This window comes from Alosa pseudoharengus, unplaced genomic scaffold (genome assembly GCF_046254945.1).
Source record: "Alosa pseudoharengus isolate Yale_2024_CS ecotype anadromous, Long Island Sound unplaced genomic scaffold, YU_APseudo_1.1 YU_APseudo_1.1_scf_24, whole genome shotgun sequence".
In the NCBI taxonomy this organism is placed as follows: domain Eukaryota; kingdom Metazoa; phylum Chordata; class Actinopteri; order Clupeiformes; family Clupeidae; genus Alosa; species Alosa pseudoharengus.
In genome coordinates, this window is record NW_027468689.1 from 8,883,568 (window position 1) to 8,900,739 (window position 17,172).

A 17,172-nucleotide genomic window follows, 5' to 3' on the forward strand; every position below is an offset into this window, starting at 1 on the left:
CCAGTTTTATGACTGCTCAAGTTTCAGCTTAAATTACAGCTTAAAATCACCTTGAAGCCTGCACAGCGGAAGTATTTTTAAAGGGCCAAAAAAAGGGGAGGGGGGGGGGGGTGATGCGCGTGTTGAATTCCATTTCCCCACATTACCTCTCTAGTTCCACCACCAAGCCCAAGAAAAAGACCCTCAAGGTGCTTCTGGCAAAGCATAGCAGGAAGCTGTAATAAAGCCAAACGGGCCAGGCGATTTAAGGGCACCCTTACCAAAAAAGAGTATACTTAAAGTTCATTTTATCAAGTAAACATAAGTGCAGTTGAAGTGAGATTCCCAAGTTTACTTTATGTAGTAAGTTTATTAGTATAAATGTGCTTGTGGTATACTTGTAAATGTATTATTTTAATACTTCTTCGGACTAAATTGGCCTACTTTTCAGTTAATAATACTGAATACTACCACTGTACACCATAGTATTGTATTTGTTTATTTTCATTAGGCTATTGGGGTTAAGTGTTTTGTCAGAAGGAGTTGGGCTCAAACCTACAACCTTCTGGTTCCTGGATGACTCCTCTGTCTCCTGAGCCATTGCTGATGTATATTTCTAGCCCACTTTTTCATGTTCATGATAGTATATCCTTGGTAAACTATAAGTTCACCGGAAGGGAAATATTAGAATCTTCGAAGTGAATAAAACAAAATGAAATGAGAATCTGTCAAGTCTCTGGCTAAAAGTACAAGTACATATACTTACACTTTTCCATCAGTATAAGTATATTATGTATATTTAAGAATAAGTACCAAGTATAGGCTAGATATACTTACACTTACGTATACTTATCAGTATTAGCCAAGTATAAATCAATGTGGTGTATCTCTGATAAGTACACAAAAAGTAAGCTATATGTATCCTTAGTTCAAAATAAGTATACGACAGTACACTTCATAAACTTCTTTTTGCTAAGGGCAGGCTGACTAAGCCCTCAGTCTGCTGCAGACTGCGCCTCTCCCAGCCAATTAACTGAGCCGTTTCCTCCAGATTCTGTGGAGGAAATTGACTGTGCTAATACTGTGGGAGATCTCTCTGTGTTTTCCGGAAGCTTCATTTCTCTACCTTCCAAATTCCCCCATGACATGAAGTGGAAGTGGGATTAAAATGGTTAAAACTGTTTTCCTGTTGACTTTACCCTGATTTATGATAACAGAGTATTTTGTTTGCTGTGATATTTTTCATTCAGGAGTGAGACTAGCTTTTCTCTGTTGAACGAGGATGACTTGGTAGAGTGGTCACCTTTGAAAGCTTGTTTGGCTTAAAGGTCATTCGGTCTGATTTATGTTTGCAGACTTGGCCTGAGAAATCTCATCATTATGGACTCAAGAAGAGAAGCAGGCTGCCGCATATCCAGGACACTCTGAAGGACGAATCGGGCGCAATCAAGGGAAGCCACGGGAAGTCCAGTGTCTCCAGGAATGACACAGACCTGTGGAAGCGCCGCCGCTGTGGAGTCCCAGACTATCCTGGTAAGACCAGGGGTGCAGGGATCGGGTATCTCCCAGCAGCAAAAGCCCATGGAGCGCATCACCGGCGCAAGCGGTTCGTCTTATTCGGAGGGCGATGGGACAAGACTGACCTCACTTATAAGTAAGTCACTGGCGGCTGTTTATTAAAATAGGGTAATGAATGAGGTAGTGATCTTTCATAACATCACTCAGTGTTAAGTAGTAATGGTTGTACAAAAATATGTTGCCTGCTATTTCAATAGCTTTAGCGATAGCTTTGTGGCTGTGCTGTAATAAGCCTGCCACTGGGCATATGCATGGAGCCTCAGACTGCCCTTGTGTCTGTGTGGGCTCCACGGAGACCAGACTGGTAATGGGAATGGAGTCTGGATTTCCCTGGAGTGACAGGCACCAAGGGCGTTGTTCACACTCTCCAGGAGATCCGCTAAGAAAGGAGCGCCGCCAGAGGAATTTTCCCAGAATGCTTTGCGATCTTACAGTGAAAGCCCTCACAGCCCTCCAGCTCTCTCTCCTGTTTGATATCGAATTATGCAGACCACCCAGGTAAAGCAGCTCTCTTATGAGCCGTACTTCTACCACCCAGGCTAAGCAGCTCTCTGATGAGCTGTACTTCTGGCCAATGGCATATAAAAGGGCTGTAGTAACAGAGACGTGTAATATAGCATTTGCTTTGCAACTAATTAGAAGGTTGTAAGCTCACCGGAAAACTACACTGTGTGCTATGCTAATCCTCAAAGCCCATGTTCCCATGTTCCCAAAGATGATCAAGCAAGGCTTGCCTTGTTTCACACATCACTGCTGTGTTTCAAAGCCCTGCATGTGTATATTAAGCCGTCAGTGAGTTGCTACTAATCTTTTCCTGGAGCTAATTTGAATGGGCCATGGGCCCCAAACTAATGACAAAGAGGGACTACCTTAAATCAACTTGGCATTTTACTGCTTTTTAAGGAGTTTTTAGATTGACAGGTTGACCTCGCGAGAACGGCTGTCTGCAAGCTCCCCCATCCCCCCCCACCCATTAGTCTTATGCTTGCCCATGTATGTTTTGACTGAATCACCTCTTCCTTCTCGGTCAGAGGGGCTTTACGCCGGACATCACCCTCCCTCCTCCCCTGTAATTTGGAGTTGCAGGGGTCATGACCTTCTGCAAAGAGCAGACGTCTGCATCCCGGCATGTGGTGGCGGAGAGTGGCCCACATGGTCCTGCTTTACGGCACAACTCTCAGCAGGAGGAGCGTCAGATTGTGAAGCGCCCTTCTCAGAGCCGCCCCAAAATGACCAAACTTGTAGATTTATGGCCACTTCACCCAGCTTCACTGTTCGCAGACAATCACAACTCATAAATCCCTTATTGCTCTCCTTCTCCGGAGCACTAGGGCAGTTGGGGCTTTTCCCCCCTGGCCTGTGCAACCTTTACCCCTCTGCTCCAGTTAACTGCCTCACGGCTTTGTGCTTCAGCAGGGCTCTGCAACCTCATCGCATTTTTAACCCCCGCGTTTGACCCGTCCCGGCTTCGAGCAGAAAGCCAACAATCAGGTGTGCCGCTGCCATTCTCTCGCATAGGTGTGCAGACAGAGGCTCAGCAGCAAAAAGCTCTGTTCTAGAATCTTTGCTCAGCAGCTAGTGCCTCGTGCTAAGCGGTCGTTTATGCTGCCCGAGCGTGTCCCTCTGCTCTGTGATTTCTCGGGGACTAATGATGGGCCGTGGTGGCGCGAGCGTCCCAGCCTCCCAGGGGTGGGGATGGCTCAGGCCGTAATCAGGGTCTGCACACTCCCAGTTTAGGGTTTGGGTTAGGGCTTGCAGCGATGGTCGCTAGTCACTGGCAAGCCCGGGCACGCTCATCCAAAGGTTCAAGATGCCATGGGACAATGAACTCTAGATCCATAGATGGGAAAATTGCCATTGAGTGCCATTGAGTACCCTTACCAAAAAGAGGTTCATGGAAGTATACTGTTGGTATACTTATTTTAAAAGTGTATAGTTTACTTCTTGTGTACTGATCAGAGAAATACTAAATTGATTTATACTTAAGTATACTTGGCTTATACAGTACTGACAGAAATGTCTATTTATAAGTATATTTACTTACATTTTTTACTAAGTAAAATAAAAATATAAAATAAATAAATATAAGTAAACTTAAGTGCAGTAATAAGTATAATAAAAAAATACTAGTGTAAATGTACTTGAAATAGTACATTTACTGGTATACCACAAGTACATTTATACTAGTAAACCTACATAAAGTAAACTTGGGAATTATATTTCAACTGCACTTAAAGTTTACTTAATAAAAGGAATTTGAATATACTTTTTTTGGTAAGGGTATTCAAGGTGACAGATCAAAATGATATACCTTAATGATATACATTATACTGTACTGTATGTTAGCACCAGAAACAATGACATACCTTATACTGTATGTTAGCACCAGAGAACAATGTCAAATACTCCGTTCATTCATTCAATGTCAACTTTAGGTTAAATTCACAGAGTGCTGAATTTGAAGGTGTTGTGCACACCACACAAATATGTTAATCTTGTTAATGTATCAAGTGTCACATGTGATAGATAGATAGATAGATAGATAGATAGATAGATAGATACATACATACATACATACATACATACTTTATTGATCCCCAAGGGGAAATTCAAGAAATGCTTGAAGGGGACACACAGTTGAATTCACCCATTTAGATCAGTCCTTTATCCAAAGCATCTTGAAGAATAAAACTGTTGCCTCGTGGGAAATATGGGAGTTTTCCACTGTGTCATCACTTTAGCGGTGTGTGATGTGTCTGTCCTTGTGCCATGGTAGCAGTCTTGTTTGTTTGAGGGTTCTTTATGTGGTTGATATGCATGCCAATCCATCACGCTATTTACCATTTGACCCGGTTTACGCTCTTTTATGCCGCATTACAGACAGATATATAAAGAGAGCTTCCACCTACGCACTCTCTTTTTCATTTATTTAGACAAGACGGAGCCAAAGGCTTAGACTATAACCTCCAACCCCTTCTGAGTCCCCAATGAGAATGTGAGCCCACACTGTCTGCTATTAGGCATTCTGTGGGTGGTGCATGTTTTGTTCATGGAAATTGCAGAGGTGAATCCACTTCCCTGTGGCTCCTCTGTGTCATGGCGAGGCCTCTCCTGGATTATTCGGTGCTGTATCCATATTTCATAAGAGTACACACTGTGAGGATTATGCATTGGATGTGCTGAGAATTGTGCATAGGTGGTCTCATACCTCCTGTGTGTGTGTGTGTGTGTGTGTGTGTGTGTGTGTGTGTGTGCGTGTGTCTGTGTGTTTCCGTGTCTGTGTGTGAGTCTGTGTGTGTGTGTGTGTGTATGTGTGTGTGTGTGTGTGTGTGTTTGTGTCTGTGTGTGTATGTATGTGATTCTCTGTATGTGTGTGTGTGTGTGTGTGTGTGTGTGTGTGTGTGTGTGTGTGTGTGTGTGTGTGACAGGATCATGCGCATGCCATGGCAGATGAATAAGGAGCAGGTTCGCCTGGTGCTGCAGGAAGCACTGAAGGTCTGGAGTGATGTCACACCCCTCACCTTCACGGAGGTCCCCAGTGGCCGGGCCGACATCGTCATCGACTTCACCAGGTAGAGTCACACCTTTCTTTCCACCCTTTGGCTTCTGCTCTTTCCCCTTTTCTTTTTTCTTTTTCTTTATCTTTTCTTGTCTTCTTTCCTTCTTTCTCCTCCTCTCCCTTTCTGTATCACTACCCAAAAATATCAATAAAGGACTCTGATCTTATTCTAATACCCCCTTATTTATCAATAAAGTACTCTGATATTATTCTAATACCCCCTTATTTATCAATGGGAATAATAGTATGATACATATCAATGGGAATAATAGTATGATACATATCAATGGGTATAATAGTATGATACATATCAATTGGTATAATAGTATGATACATATCAATGGGTATAATAGTATGATACATATCAATTGGTATAATAGTATGATACATATCAATGATGAACAGATCTCTGTTTCCCTGTTTTTATATTCTCCCCTCCTCTCTAATCCTTTTTTTCAGTTTGCTCTTAAATAAGGCAGAATACCTCCTATTCTTCTTTTCCCGCTCCTCTGTTACCCTTTCTTGATGCCCCATTTCCCCTTTCTTAATGCTCAGCACTGCTGTGTCCCTATTTACCCTTTGTTGATGCCCTATTTACCCTTTCATGATGCCCTATTTACCCTTTGTTGATGCCCTATTTACCCTTTGTTGATGCCCTATTTACCCTTTCATGATGCCCTATTTACCCTTTCATGACGTCCTATTTAGGCTCAGGTAAAGCTTTCGCGAGCCAGTGGAGCGTTATGTGCGTCATTGCTTGGATCGTCCCCCAGACAAACATCTGTCAGATCACACCCTGCTCCACCTCAAATACAAATGGATGTCAGCATATCTGACACCTTGAGTGTCCATCCAGTTGTGTCGTTCCTTTGAGATAGGCCTTATCACCACCATCTGCTCGTGTTGACACTGAGCGGGAATGTTCTCAGCCCGCTGCACAAAGACAAGAGGGGCTTTTTCCGTGCAACAAGGAGAATGGAGGGGCGTCCGACCATGTGGGTGTGTTGGTTGTGGATCATGAGTGGATGTCATAGATGGATTAGTGGCTGTGATCTGCAGTGCTGAGTGAAGTGTCGCTCTGCTCATCCCTGCTCCCTCTCACCTGCGCCAGGTATACAACCGCAGCATGACCCTCTCAGAGAGGACTGTGTCAGAACATAGAGAGAAAGGTGATCATTCAGCCCACCTGTCAGGTGCAGTCGTTCCACCTGCGCCAAGTATACAACCGCGGCGTGACCCATTCAGAGAGGACTGTGTCAGAATCTAGAGAGAAAGGTGATCATTCGGCCCACCTGTCAGGTGCAGTCGTTCCACCTCCCACCATTTGATAAACAGCCGGCACTCTGTTCAGTAATCCGACAGATTTTCCCCTTCTTTTGTTAATGACTTGAATGTTTCAAAGCAGTACTTGAAAAGCTGGACTCGTTTCGCTGCTGCAATTTAATGGCAAGACTTGGCCCCTGAGGCACATTTTTGCTCCCCTGGACCCCCCATTTTTGCAGAAACACAAGTGTCTTAGATTTCCTTCTTGTAAAATGCCTTTTTCACATTGATTCCTGCTTTGTCTTTGTAATAGGATTATAAAGTCAGAGTATTTGTATTTGAAGCACAAGGCACCCTTCACAGCTGCGCTGTTGGGAAATTCAACCTCAAATAAAGACCTTACCATTAGAGTGATTTGACCACCTGAGTGGTCTATGAAGCCTGTTGTGAAGTTTATGTCCCTCCAGCTGTTTGTTCTTTTCCACAGCTGTAATGTTGCTCTCCATCTCAACTGTGCTCGTAGCTAAGGTCACCCAAACTATAGAATCATCTTAGACCAGGGAAAAGTCTTTGGTATGTTTGGAGTAGATTGAAAGGAAATAAGCTGTTTGTGTATATTGGTGTTAGATGCCAAACAGGACATTTACAGTGTGCACCCAAAAGCAGCACTGTGGACATACTTTTCAGTTTAGTGTCAGCACGCATAAAACATCTGCGTCTCCAATGATGACTTATTTCTTAAACAGTAGATTAGAAGAAATAAGCTAATGAAAGCCATGCAGTGTTTTTCTTAGTGCTTTATGAAGGGACTTAGGAAAATAATCTGATTTGTCCCACTACAACAGTCTGCCCCTGTATAACTCCTCTTTTGTGCATGCTTTGGGTTGCCCTAGTTTCTCCTCTATGCAGATGTGTTTCCAGTTATTCAATTTGGCTCGTTCCCTATCTCTCCAACTGCACTCTGTAGAGGCGTAATCTAACCCCTGTGAAACTCAATACAGGAACTTTCCATAACTTCAGATTGAACAATCATCAGACATTTTGGCTGGCGTTTTTACAAAAAGGACCAATCAAGTCTGCTTCTGAGATCTCTTGATGTCTGGCAACAGACAAATGGAATTTTGAGGCCAGCTGATGGTTGGCATCATGGTAGTATTCAGCCTTGTTAACATTCAGGCATGGAAGGCTGAGGCTACCATGATGCCAACCATCAGCTGGCCTCAAAATTCCATTTGTCTGTTGCCAGACATCAAGAGATCTCAGAAGCAGATTTGTTTGATCATGGTAGCCTCAGCCTTCCATGCCTGAATGTTAACAAGGCTGAATATTTATGATTTAAAAGTTGAATAATTGTTGTTTGCCAAAAGCAAACATGTCTACTTTTCTGCCTAATGAAATAAGTGCTGATGTGGGCTGGTTGTGGTTGTGGTTGTGGTTGTCTGAGCCCTTGTCTTTGTGAACAGGTACTGGCATGGCGATAATCTACCCTTTGATGGCCCTGGGGGCATTCTGGCTCACGCATTTTTCCCCAGAACGCACCGGGAGGGGGACATTCACTTTGACTATGATGAAACCTGGACTGTGGGTAATAATATGGGTAAGTTTATGGGAGAGTGTTGCCAAGGGTTGCCAATGGCAAATATAAATATTTGCATGTGTAAAGGGTGTAGGGTACACGTTCGGGTTTCCCTCATCAATGTGGATGAGAGTGTTTTTTGAGAAGATGCAGCTGCTGAAAACAGAATCTCTCAACTGCTGTGAAGTATCTGGTGGAGACTGACTGGTCTGAATAGCTGGAGATAATGGAGCAGTAGCCTAAGATCCAGAGTGAAACCAGTGAAGTGTCCCGAGACGAGTTAATTATCTCAGGCTTTTGATCTCACAACAGCAAGACAGATTAACACCTCGTTAGATTCTAAACTTTGAAATATTCAGGAGTCGCCTCTCACAGACTGGGGTGAGACTGGATGAGTCACAGGCTCTTTCCAACAGTTTCAATAGCCTGAAAAACAAGGAAAAAGAAAATGCAAAATATAAAAAAGTAAATAAATATATAATTTATGATGAGTTTCTTTGCCCTGTAAATAGCCCTTTTCAGAATCCTGTAGGCCAATTATGCAATATATTTTGAGCAATGCTTTAGTCATGTATTGCTTTGTTTATGTCGAAATATGCAAAATATCTCTTACTTTGGTTTATTGGTATTACATTTATTCATTTAGTAGACACTGTTGTCCAAGTGACTTACATATGTCAACTATATTAGAAGGGATTACATTGTCCCAGGGGCAACGTGAGGATAAAGTGCCTTGTTCAAGGGCACAGCGGTAGAAGCCAGTAATTGAATCCACAACTTTCAGGCTACTGCATGCTAGTCCAGCTCCTTAACCATTACACTACCACCATGGTATTTATTGACCTTATATCATGTTGAATGTATTGATATTGTGAACAAAAATAAGCATATTTTACTTTTTATTTTACTTTGCGGCTCATATACTGCTACAGTAAGCGTACACCCCTGATGTCCACCCTGTCCTGCCTCCTCTATAGTTTATGTCCACTCTGTCCTGCCTCCTCTATAGCAGATATCCACCCTGTTCTCCTCCTCTATAGCAGATGTCCACTCTGTCCTGCCTCCTCTATAGCAGATGTCCACCCTGTCCTGCCTCCTCTATAGCAGATATCCACCCTGACTTCCTCCATAGCTGATAGCCCCTGATGTCCACTCTGTCCTGCCTCCTCTATAGCCCCTGATGTCCACCCTGTTCTCCTCCTCTATAGCAGATGTCCACCCTGACTTCCTCCATAGCTGATAGCCCCTGATGTCCACCCTGTCCTGCCTCCTCTATAGCAGATGTCCACCCTGACTTCCTCCATAGCTGATAGCCCCTGATGTCCACTCTGTCCTGCCTCCTCTATAGCCCCTGATGTCCACCCTGTTCTCCTCCGTAGGCACTGACCTGCTGCAGGTGGCGGCCCATGAGCTGGGTCACGTCCTGGGCCTGCAGCACTCGCTGGTCCCTGGCTCCATCATGTCCCCCTTCTACAGCTTCTCCTACCCGCTGCGTCTCAGCGAGGACGACAAGCGTGGCATCCAGTACCTCTATGGCGCCCGCGGCTCTCCAGAAAGGACGCCGCCCCCGGTCAGCACAGAGACCAATGAGATCGAGCCTGCTGTGGTGGGTCACGATGCTCATCAGGAGTCGTAGTAGTTTAACAACTCAGCCTTAGGCAGCCTATTGCTTCCTATGAGTATATGGAAATATGGACAACAACTATATCTTGGGCACTTTATGAAAGGTTTTAGGCCAGTCTACCGGTAAAGTTTTTTTTATCAGTTAGGCCTTGCATCCACATGATCCCTGCGTTTTAGGACGCTGTAAACAATCTTTTTTGAAACCGGGTTCGAGAGTGTGTAACTTTTGCTGTGTGGACAGCAAAGCCATTTTTGATGATGCCATAGCCCCACCCCTAAACCCAGCCCCTGCACTCGACCTGTCACTCTGCTTGTCAGAACAAGCCAAAGCATTTGTTTGTCATATTAAAATGTTTTACTTTTCCCTGTCAAGATTTCTGTGCACGCGGTATCAGCCTTTTGTGTGCTAAGTTAGAAGCACACCATTAGCTTAACTAGTTAAACATTAGCTTACTACTACAACCTATGACTAACACTTGTTAATTTCTCCAGTGTAACTTGCTCTATATCAGACCTAATGCAAAACCTAAAAGCATTACAAAAGCAAAGCGGTAAGAAAAAATATACCCGTCGGGTTTGTGTGGACTTGGTCTTAGTGTCATCAGCATCATTAAAATCTCCAGAAGCCTCTCTTCCACAAGCAGCTTTTCTTTAAGGATTCTGAGACAAAGCTTCGGCTGTAGATGATGTCCTTTTTTAGCACCATTATGGATGGCGATAAGAGATACAGGGGTCCGTTGAACTATGTCAGGAGGCTTTGGGATAAATGCAGTATGTCTAGCCAAAGCAAACTCCTCACAGACACGCTAGACAAGCACCAATTTGGTTTGGAATGTCATCTCAGAAGATAACTCCCAGGCATGCTTTCTTACTGACTTCCTGTTATCCTTATTTTCACATCTTTTCCTCTCCTCCTTTTGTCTCTGTCCCAACACTATCTTCTCTTAACCCTTTCCTCTCCTTCGTCTTATTTCTCTGTCCTCTCATTTCTTCTAACCTGACTCCGCCAGATGGATTTGCTCCGCATATCCATCTGGGAACTTTTCATTGAAGAACTTTTGGGAAGGGGCGGACATACTGGTTAGCTGATTGGATAAACCATCTGTCTATCACCACCTTTGTTGGTTATCGACGGGCCAAATAAACCAATTAGATGAACAAAGTATTCTTCTAATGCCGTTTAACATACAATTAAGTTAGGTAACGTGACAAACGTTAAGATGTTTTAACTTACCATTTATGAACCTAATCAACGACAATTCCCATCAAGTTTTCACGGTAGGCCCTACACTTCTGAAGATAGTATATTCCTCCATTATGAACTGGAATCAGCCGTGGAGGATGTCTGTGTCGTTCATTCCTCCCAGCTGCATGGCTGAGACTCATAGCTTCACAGTTTACCCAGGAATACTTTCTAATTTGAATAAAACTTGCGCGATAGCTATGCTCATCTCTGTGGATGCCGTCATGTTGTTCGTTGCGTCACACCTCAACCCGCCTCAAAGCCAACGCTGATTGGACGTTCGTTTGGTGAACTGCTCCAAATTTTCTTTAACGGAAAGTATCCAGACTGATCTGCGAGTGAAACCCTGAAGCTCGCGAGATCAGGATGGTCTCACGAGGCTACATTTCTTCCCCCCTCTCTTCTTTCTCTGTCTCCCTTCTCTTCCTTGCTTCTCCTAACCCTTCTCCATCTCCTCTCCCCTCAGCCTGACGCCTGTCAGACAAGCTTTGACGCAGTGTCCGTGATCCGAGGGGAGCTCTTCTTCTTCAAGTCCCGCTACGTGTGGCGCATCCGTGACGGGCACCTGCAGCCCGGCTACCCGGCTCTGGCCTCCCGCCATTGGAAAGGAATCCCGGACAACATCGACGCCACCTTCGAGGACAAGACTGGGAACATCTGGTTCTTCCAAGGTGGGTTGACAGACCTCATTCATAACCAGGGAGCGAAAGCCGGACAGACTTACAAGGGGGAAGTGTTGGGCTTCACGACGCGTTGTGATCACAAGTGCTCTTCAGGGCTGCATACGATTGTTTGTTGTTTTGGGGTCTCTGGTATTTTCCGTCAGCACATTTTGTCCCCCACACACTCTGAGCTCAAACAAACAGGAACAGGCAACATCAGTTGTGGACTTAATAGTATCCAAGACTGACATTCAGCACCAAGACTACCAAAAGTACCAACCATCATCAGCTACCAAGACTGACAAACATTCAGAACTCTTCTGGTGTATGAGTGCTGAGATACAGTAAAGAGTACATACAGGTTTTTGTAAACATCTGTAAACATCCCCTATGATAAATATGGCAATATATGATACACAGAAAGTTTTCATAAACTGTTTGGGACAATGATGAATGAATCTGATGTAAGAGTTTAGACATTATGATAGTACAGTAAGTGCTTGCTTGTTATATTCTGAAGATCAACTGTATTTGAAGAGCTCAACAAGCTTTTTTTTGAGTTTGTATTGTATGGCTTCAGACCCTTGCAAGAAACCTTTCTAAAGTCCTGGAACTCACTGGGTGAATTAGGACTTACAACTGGCAGCAAGCACGCACAGGGGCCACAATGAGATACAGCAAGTTGTAACAAATGAGGTGAGAGGGAAAGCCAGACCACAACAAAAGCAGTTGAAAAATGATGGAGTTTCCCTGGCCTTACCAGTAATCTAGCTGTTCAATGAACAAGGTTCAAGAGTCGGCACAAACTCAAAGGCAAAGCCATCAGAAAATATTTGGTAACATTGTTAGTTGTAAAGCTAGTTGTGCATGTATATCTAACAATGTTACCACATTGAAAAATAGGCCATCGCACCGGAGTTCACGGGACAGCACAGTAAGGGTAATGCTGACTAAGAGCTCTTTATGAGCCATACAGCAGGGCTTTGTGTCCAAATCATCTAAACTACAGAACTGACTCATGTATGACTTCAGTCCTGCAGCTTTCATCCCCTTTCTTCAGATGTGCAACTCAACAGCTGCGTGACAGTCTGGCAGCAGACTTAGTCATGTCCACCTGGAACTTGCTCCTGCTTTAGAGAGAGACTGGGGGAACTGGCCCACCCAAAGACCATGTTGGTGGGAGGTTTAGGCATTACAGCCCCATAAAGTCTGTAAACATCAAAGTCACGGGGGCTAATATGTTACTGACCAGTATAAACACATTTACATAGCCTTACATGTAAGTGAACAGCATCAACAGGAGCCGTGTTTTCTTTATCTTCTTTCAATAAAGAGAATTAAATCATGGACTTTACCGATGATGGTTGTCTTGGATACCGCTGAAAATATTTTCTTTATAACACAATGTCATTAAAGTGCACATGATGGACCCCTTCCAGGTAATATTTGGAGACAGACAGACAAAGCGACAGTAACACACCTGTACACGCCCCACAGGTAAAAGTTACTGGGTGTTTGATGGGGAGCGTCAGATCACCGGGCCTGACTCGGTCCACCACCTGGGGCTCCCCGTATCGGACATCCAGGCCGCCCTGATGTGGGGGGAGGACAAGGCCCAGAAGACCTTCTTCTTCAAGAATGGGAACTACTGGCGCTTCAACCCACAGGAGAACCGTGTTGACTCGACCCACCCCAGGAACATGCAGGACTGGAGGGGGGTACCCACCCACATCGATGCTGCTTTTCAGGACAAATACGGTGAGGCGGGTGGTTTGGGATATTGGTGCAACAAAACACACATAGATGCAGAGGCTACATTTATGTTTGTCATTTTTGTTTGTCATGCTTTATATACTTCCTGTATTTATTTAGCATACACATCTTTAATAGTGTATTTGAATGTCAAATGCCATTATTTAGAACACGGAAATAGATGTACCGTACACAGATGCACATTACACTTTGTACTCACAGAGAGGGAGACAGAGTCTGAAATGGCATGCCCTGCCCTGTGTATCTGATGTAGCATATTCTGTATTATCCAGTTGAAGATTCCTTGTGACGTACCTCTCTGGCTAAGCTGCAACTATTCAGCATGTACATGCATGCTCATTAGAATGTACTGTGTGTGTGTGTGTGTGTGTGTGTGTGTGTGTGTGTGTGTTCAATCTCCCAACAGGCTACGCACACTTCCTAAGTGGAAAGAGGTACTGGAAGTTTGACCCAGTGGAAGTGCGGGCTCTGGAGGGCTACCCGCGCTACGTCGGCATGGATTTCTTTGACTGCCCTATGTCATTGTATCATTAGTTGTGAAGGAGGATGAATACCTATAAAGGAGAACTTTGGACCACAAGCAGAAGACTCTTGGCGTTCCAACATTCCATGTTTGTTCTTGCAGACAATGACAGGTTTCCCTCCCCGAGTTTAGCTCGATATTTATGTTGTTATTGACATTCCAAATAATTCAATCTGACCTAGCCACAAACCACAGAACCTTCATTCATTACAAGCCTGGCACTGATTATACAACACATGGCACTGATTGCATATGCAGGTATTAACATCTTTGGAGTAGAGTGAAGAACTTTTTTTAGTTTGGCGATTTCATTTAATGCTCACTGAGCCTTTATATGTGTTCAAGTATATGTAACAACATCAGTTGCTACAGTTTATGCATCGCATGTTATGCTAATGTAACTGGTAGGACCCGTAGGCTGTAATGTTAGCCTTCAGCTCCACACTCTTGGAATAGAAAGGTTCATTGGTTTGTTTGGACAGGGGATCCTAAGAAAAACTTGGTCGCTGCACACTCTATATCTTAATTCTTTTATTCCAATGTGGGAATAAAAGAATTAAGAGATAGAGTGTGCGGCGACCAAGTTTTTCTTAGTTTATTTTCCCTTGCCAGCACCTCAGAGGGTGTGCATTCTTTTCTATATTTATATGGACACGGGATCCTGTCGAGAACTTTCAAAATGCTGTGTCTTTAACCTTATGGGTTTTGTCAAGACTAAGAATCCCAAAGATTAACACCTTTACACCTTGATATGTTTTGAGCAGAACCTTTGTTGTTTTCACTCCTGGTTGGAAAAAGTTCTACAGAGAACCTTCTGTTCTCCTAGAGTGCAGGTTATATGTCTTCCACTCAGATGTCGCCCTCTCAGGGAAAGCATATGACATATGCATATTACGTATTCACTGAATATTGCTTTGATGACCTTGTTATATGGCTTACTTTTGTTGTCGTTGCCGTTGTTGTTGTTTTACACATATTGGTGCTACGTTTGACAGGGAAGGTTGCTTTGTACCTCAGCCATTACATTCACCTCTGGTGGGACAGCACACACGCCTAGTTATGATCAGTACATGGCAGTACTGGTGCTCCGTCCTACACAGAGAAAAGACATGCATGAGACATGTAGTGAATTTATGTTTTAAATGTTCAATGTTTTTCGTTCTATTTCTGGAAACATATGTTCCAGCCTATGCTGTGCTCGGAACAGAGGGTACTCAGATCGGAGCACCTCCAAAGTTTCACTGCCATGGGGCAAACCTTCAAAACCCCTTGTTCAATGCAAATGCACACCCATCCAAATCTTTTTCATGTGTTTCTTATGAATAGAGAGCTGGAGGGACTGTCCCGGTCGATGTGTGGGCCTGGGCTCCAGCCTCCTGCCTCCGTATGGTTTGCTGTTACGTTCCACAAGGTGCAGTGCAGGCCACTGATGCCGTTTCCACGTCTTTGACTTGTTCACCTCTTCAACAGTGGGTTGTGTCCGTGGGACCTGCCACCCGCACTGCTAGTTTGGTCGGCTGAGCATCGCCTGCACAGCATTCATTACAGTGCCGTTGTATTCATCGCAATGAATCTTTTCATGTGTAACTTTACGCCTCTCATTACGATTTGATGATTAAGTAACATATTTACTGTGTAAATACATTTGTATAAATTCTGTATTATATTTTGTTTCCAATAAAAAAAAGTCTTTCATATTGTACATGACTTTTTCTATTTGTTGGTCAACCTCTTTGTGAAAATGAATTAGGTTATAGGCCCCTGCTCTGGTATGCCAAACACTACTATCTCTGAAAGGAACCCTGCTGAATGTTGCCTTCCTGTGAACTGTTGCTGTTTATCCTCCTCAGAGCATTCCAAGACCATGGGTATCAATCTGTTATAGGACTGCGACTGGGGTTTTCTTTGTCAGAGACACCATGTTCTGATTAGTTGCCTCATCCCCTTCTTTATGCCGAGCTCCACATGGCATGTTTTCGTTTAACTTGTGCAGACGTCAGGCCTTTGTAAGACATTTAAAAATGTATGTATGCTTATTTGAAGGACTGAACAAAAGGTTTGTTGAATAGATTATACAATTACAGCACTGTAGGCATGCCCAAGGCCCACTGCATTAAATTAAACACTAGGAAACATTTAAAAACAGTATACAACACTGGTTTGCTGTGCATGGCTTTCATCATGAACGTTTTAATCCAGTTCAGCACAGAAAGATGGGAAACGTAAGGCTCTATCAAACACCGCAATTTAACAACTTGTAAATGCATTTACCTCTATTAGATAGTGAAAAGGAGACTTAATGTACACAGGAAATTAAGGGCAGCTTCCCCTTTTCCTGTTTGATGTCCTTTAAATGACAAATCCACCCTTTGGTGTGTTTTAATAGAAACCCACATTCTTTCATGTGGGAAGAAGGGGTTGGTCAGAGGAGCTACATGCTTCCAGGAAACAGTCCCTTGAAAAGGTGGAATGAATCCCTTCCATAAATGATAGCCCTTGCATTGCCTTCAGTGCTTTTCCCAATTCACTTGTTCAATCTAAACATGTCACATACTGACAAATGATTAAGGGCTACAGCACTATATTGCAAAGCAGTGTTTATGCAGTACATGAAGCGATAGTTAAGCACTTCCCAAGGTGTCACTCGCTCAATGTATTAATCAAAGTGAGGCAAAATCTCTGCTAGCTGAGACTTCCAGACAAAAAGCGCCAGTGATCATTCAGGGTATCCTGTGCGTGCCCTCCGCCAGTATGGAGGGGAAGATGATGTGTGGTTGCACATCACGTGGACGCCCGCCTACAAGGGAAGACAAGTCAGCGCTGGTCTAGTTCCCGACAGGCTCCTGCTGCACTTGACCCCGGCGACCGCAGGCATGTCAGGCTTTGGCTGCTCGCTTTCACTTAAAAATGTTATGGATATTTTGTTTTTGTTCCCCCCACCCCACGCTATACAGCCCTGTTACAAAGTCTGTTAAGCTCCTCAGTGTAAATGTTTCTATATGTATCTCAAGGATTTATTTAAAACAAAGTTTTCCATCCAAGACAAACACGATATAGATGTCAGTCTACCAAAGTTTACAATAAGTATGCCTCGCCAAGGAGGACTAGCGCCTGGTGCAAAATGTATTTTCTTCATGCACCGTAAAAACCACTAATTAGGTGCTTTATAACAGATTGCTTCAGGAGCTTGTGGGCCTTTAGATCTCTTGGTGGTTATCAGTGGGGTGCTTGTGACTTTGAACCACAAACCACTGAAAGATGCAGCATCTTGGGTTTCAAATTGACATAGTGAACCCCTCTCCCCTCTGGGTGAGAGAGAACCGGTGTGTTCAGGAGCTCTGTGGCACACAAGCAGTTGCTAATGAGATGGAACAGTGGAGGTAAATTAGTTAT

The 17,172-nt window shown here is 43.8% G+C and overlaps 1 protein-coding gene across 1 annotated transcript in view; it reads left to right on the forward strand.

Annotated features, from left to right (window-relative positions):
• mmp11b (matrix metallopeptidase 11b) overlaps positions 1 to 15,450 on the forward strand; it is a 29,592-nt gene extending 14,142 nt beyond the window's left edge. The window contains exons 2-8 of the mRNA XM_076303055.1: positions 1,335 to 1,633; positions 4,986 to 5,129; positions 7,843 to 7,976; positions 9,335 to 9,561; positions 11,288 to 11,492; positions 12,981 to 13,241; positions 13,663 to 15,450. Coding sequence (XP_076159170.1) covers positions 1,335 to 1,633; positions 4,986 to 5,129; positions 7,843 to 7,976; positions 9,335 to 9,561; positions 11,288 to 11,492; positions 12,981 to 13,241; positions 13,663 to 13,790 — 1,398 coding nt within the window. The 3' untranslated portion in view covers positions 13,791 to 15,450. The remainder of the gene's footprint in view (positions 1 to 1,334; positions 1,634 to 4,985; positions 5,130 to 7,842; positions 7,977 to 9,334; positions 9,562 to 11,287; positions 11,493 to 12,980; positions 13,242 to 13,662) is intronic.
• The last annotated feature ends 1,722 nt before the right edge of the window (positions 15,451 to 17,172 follow it).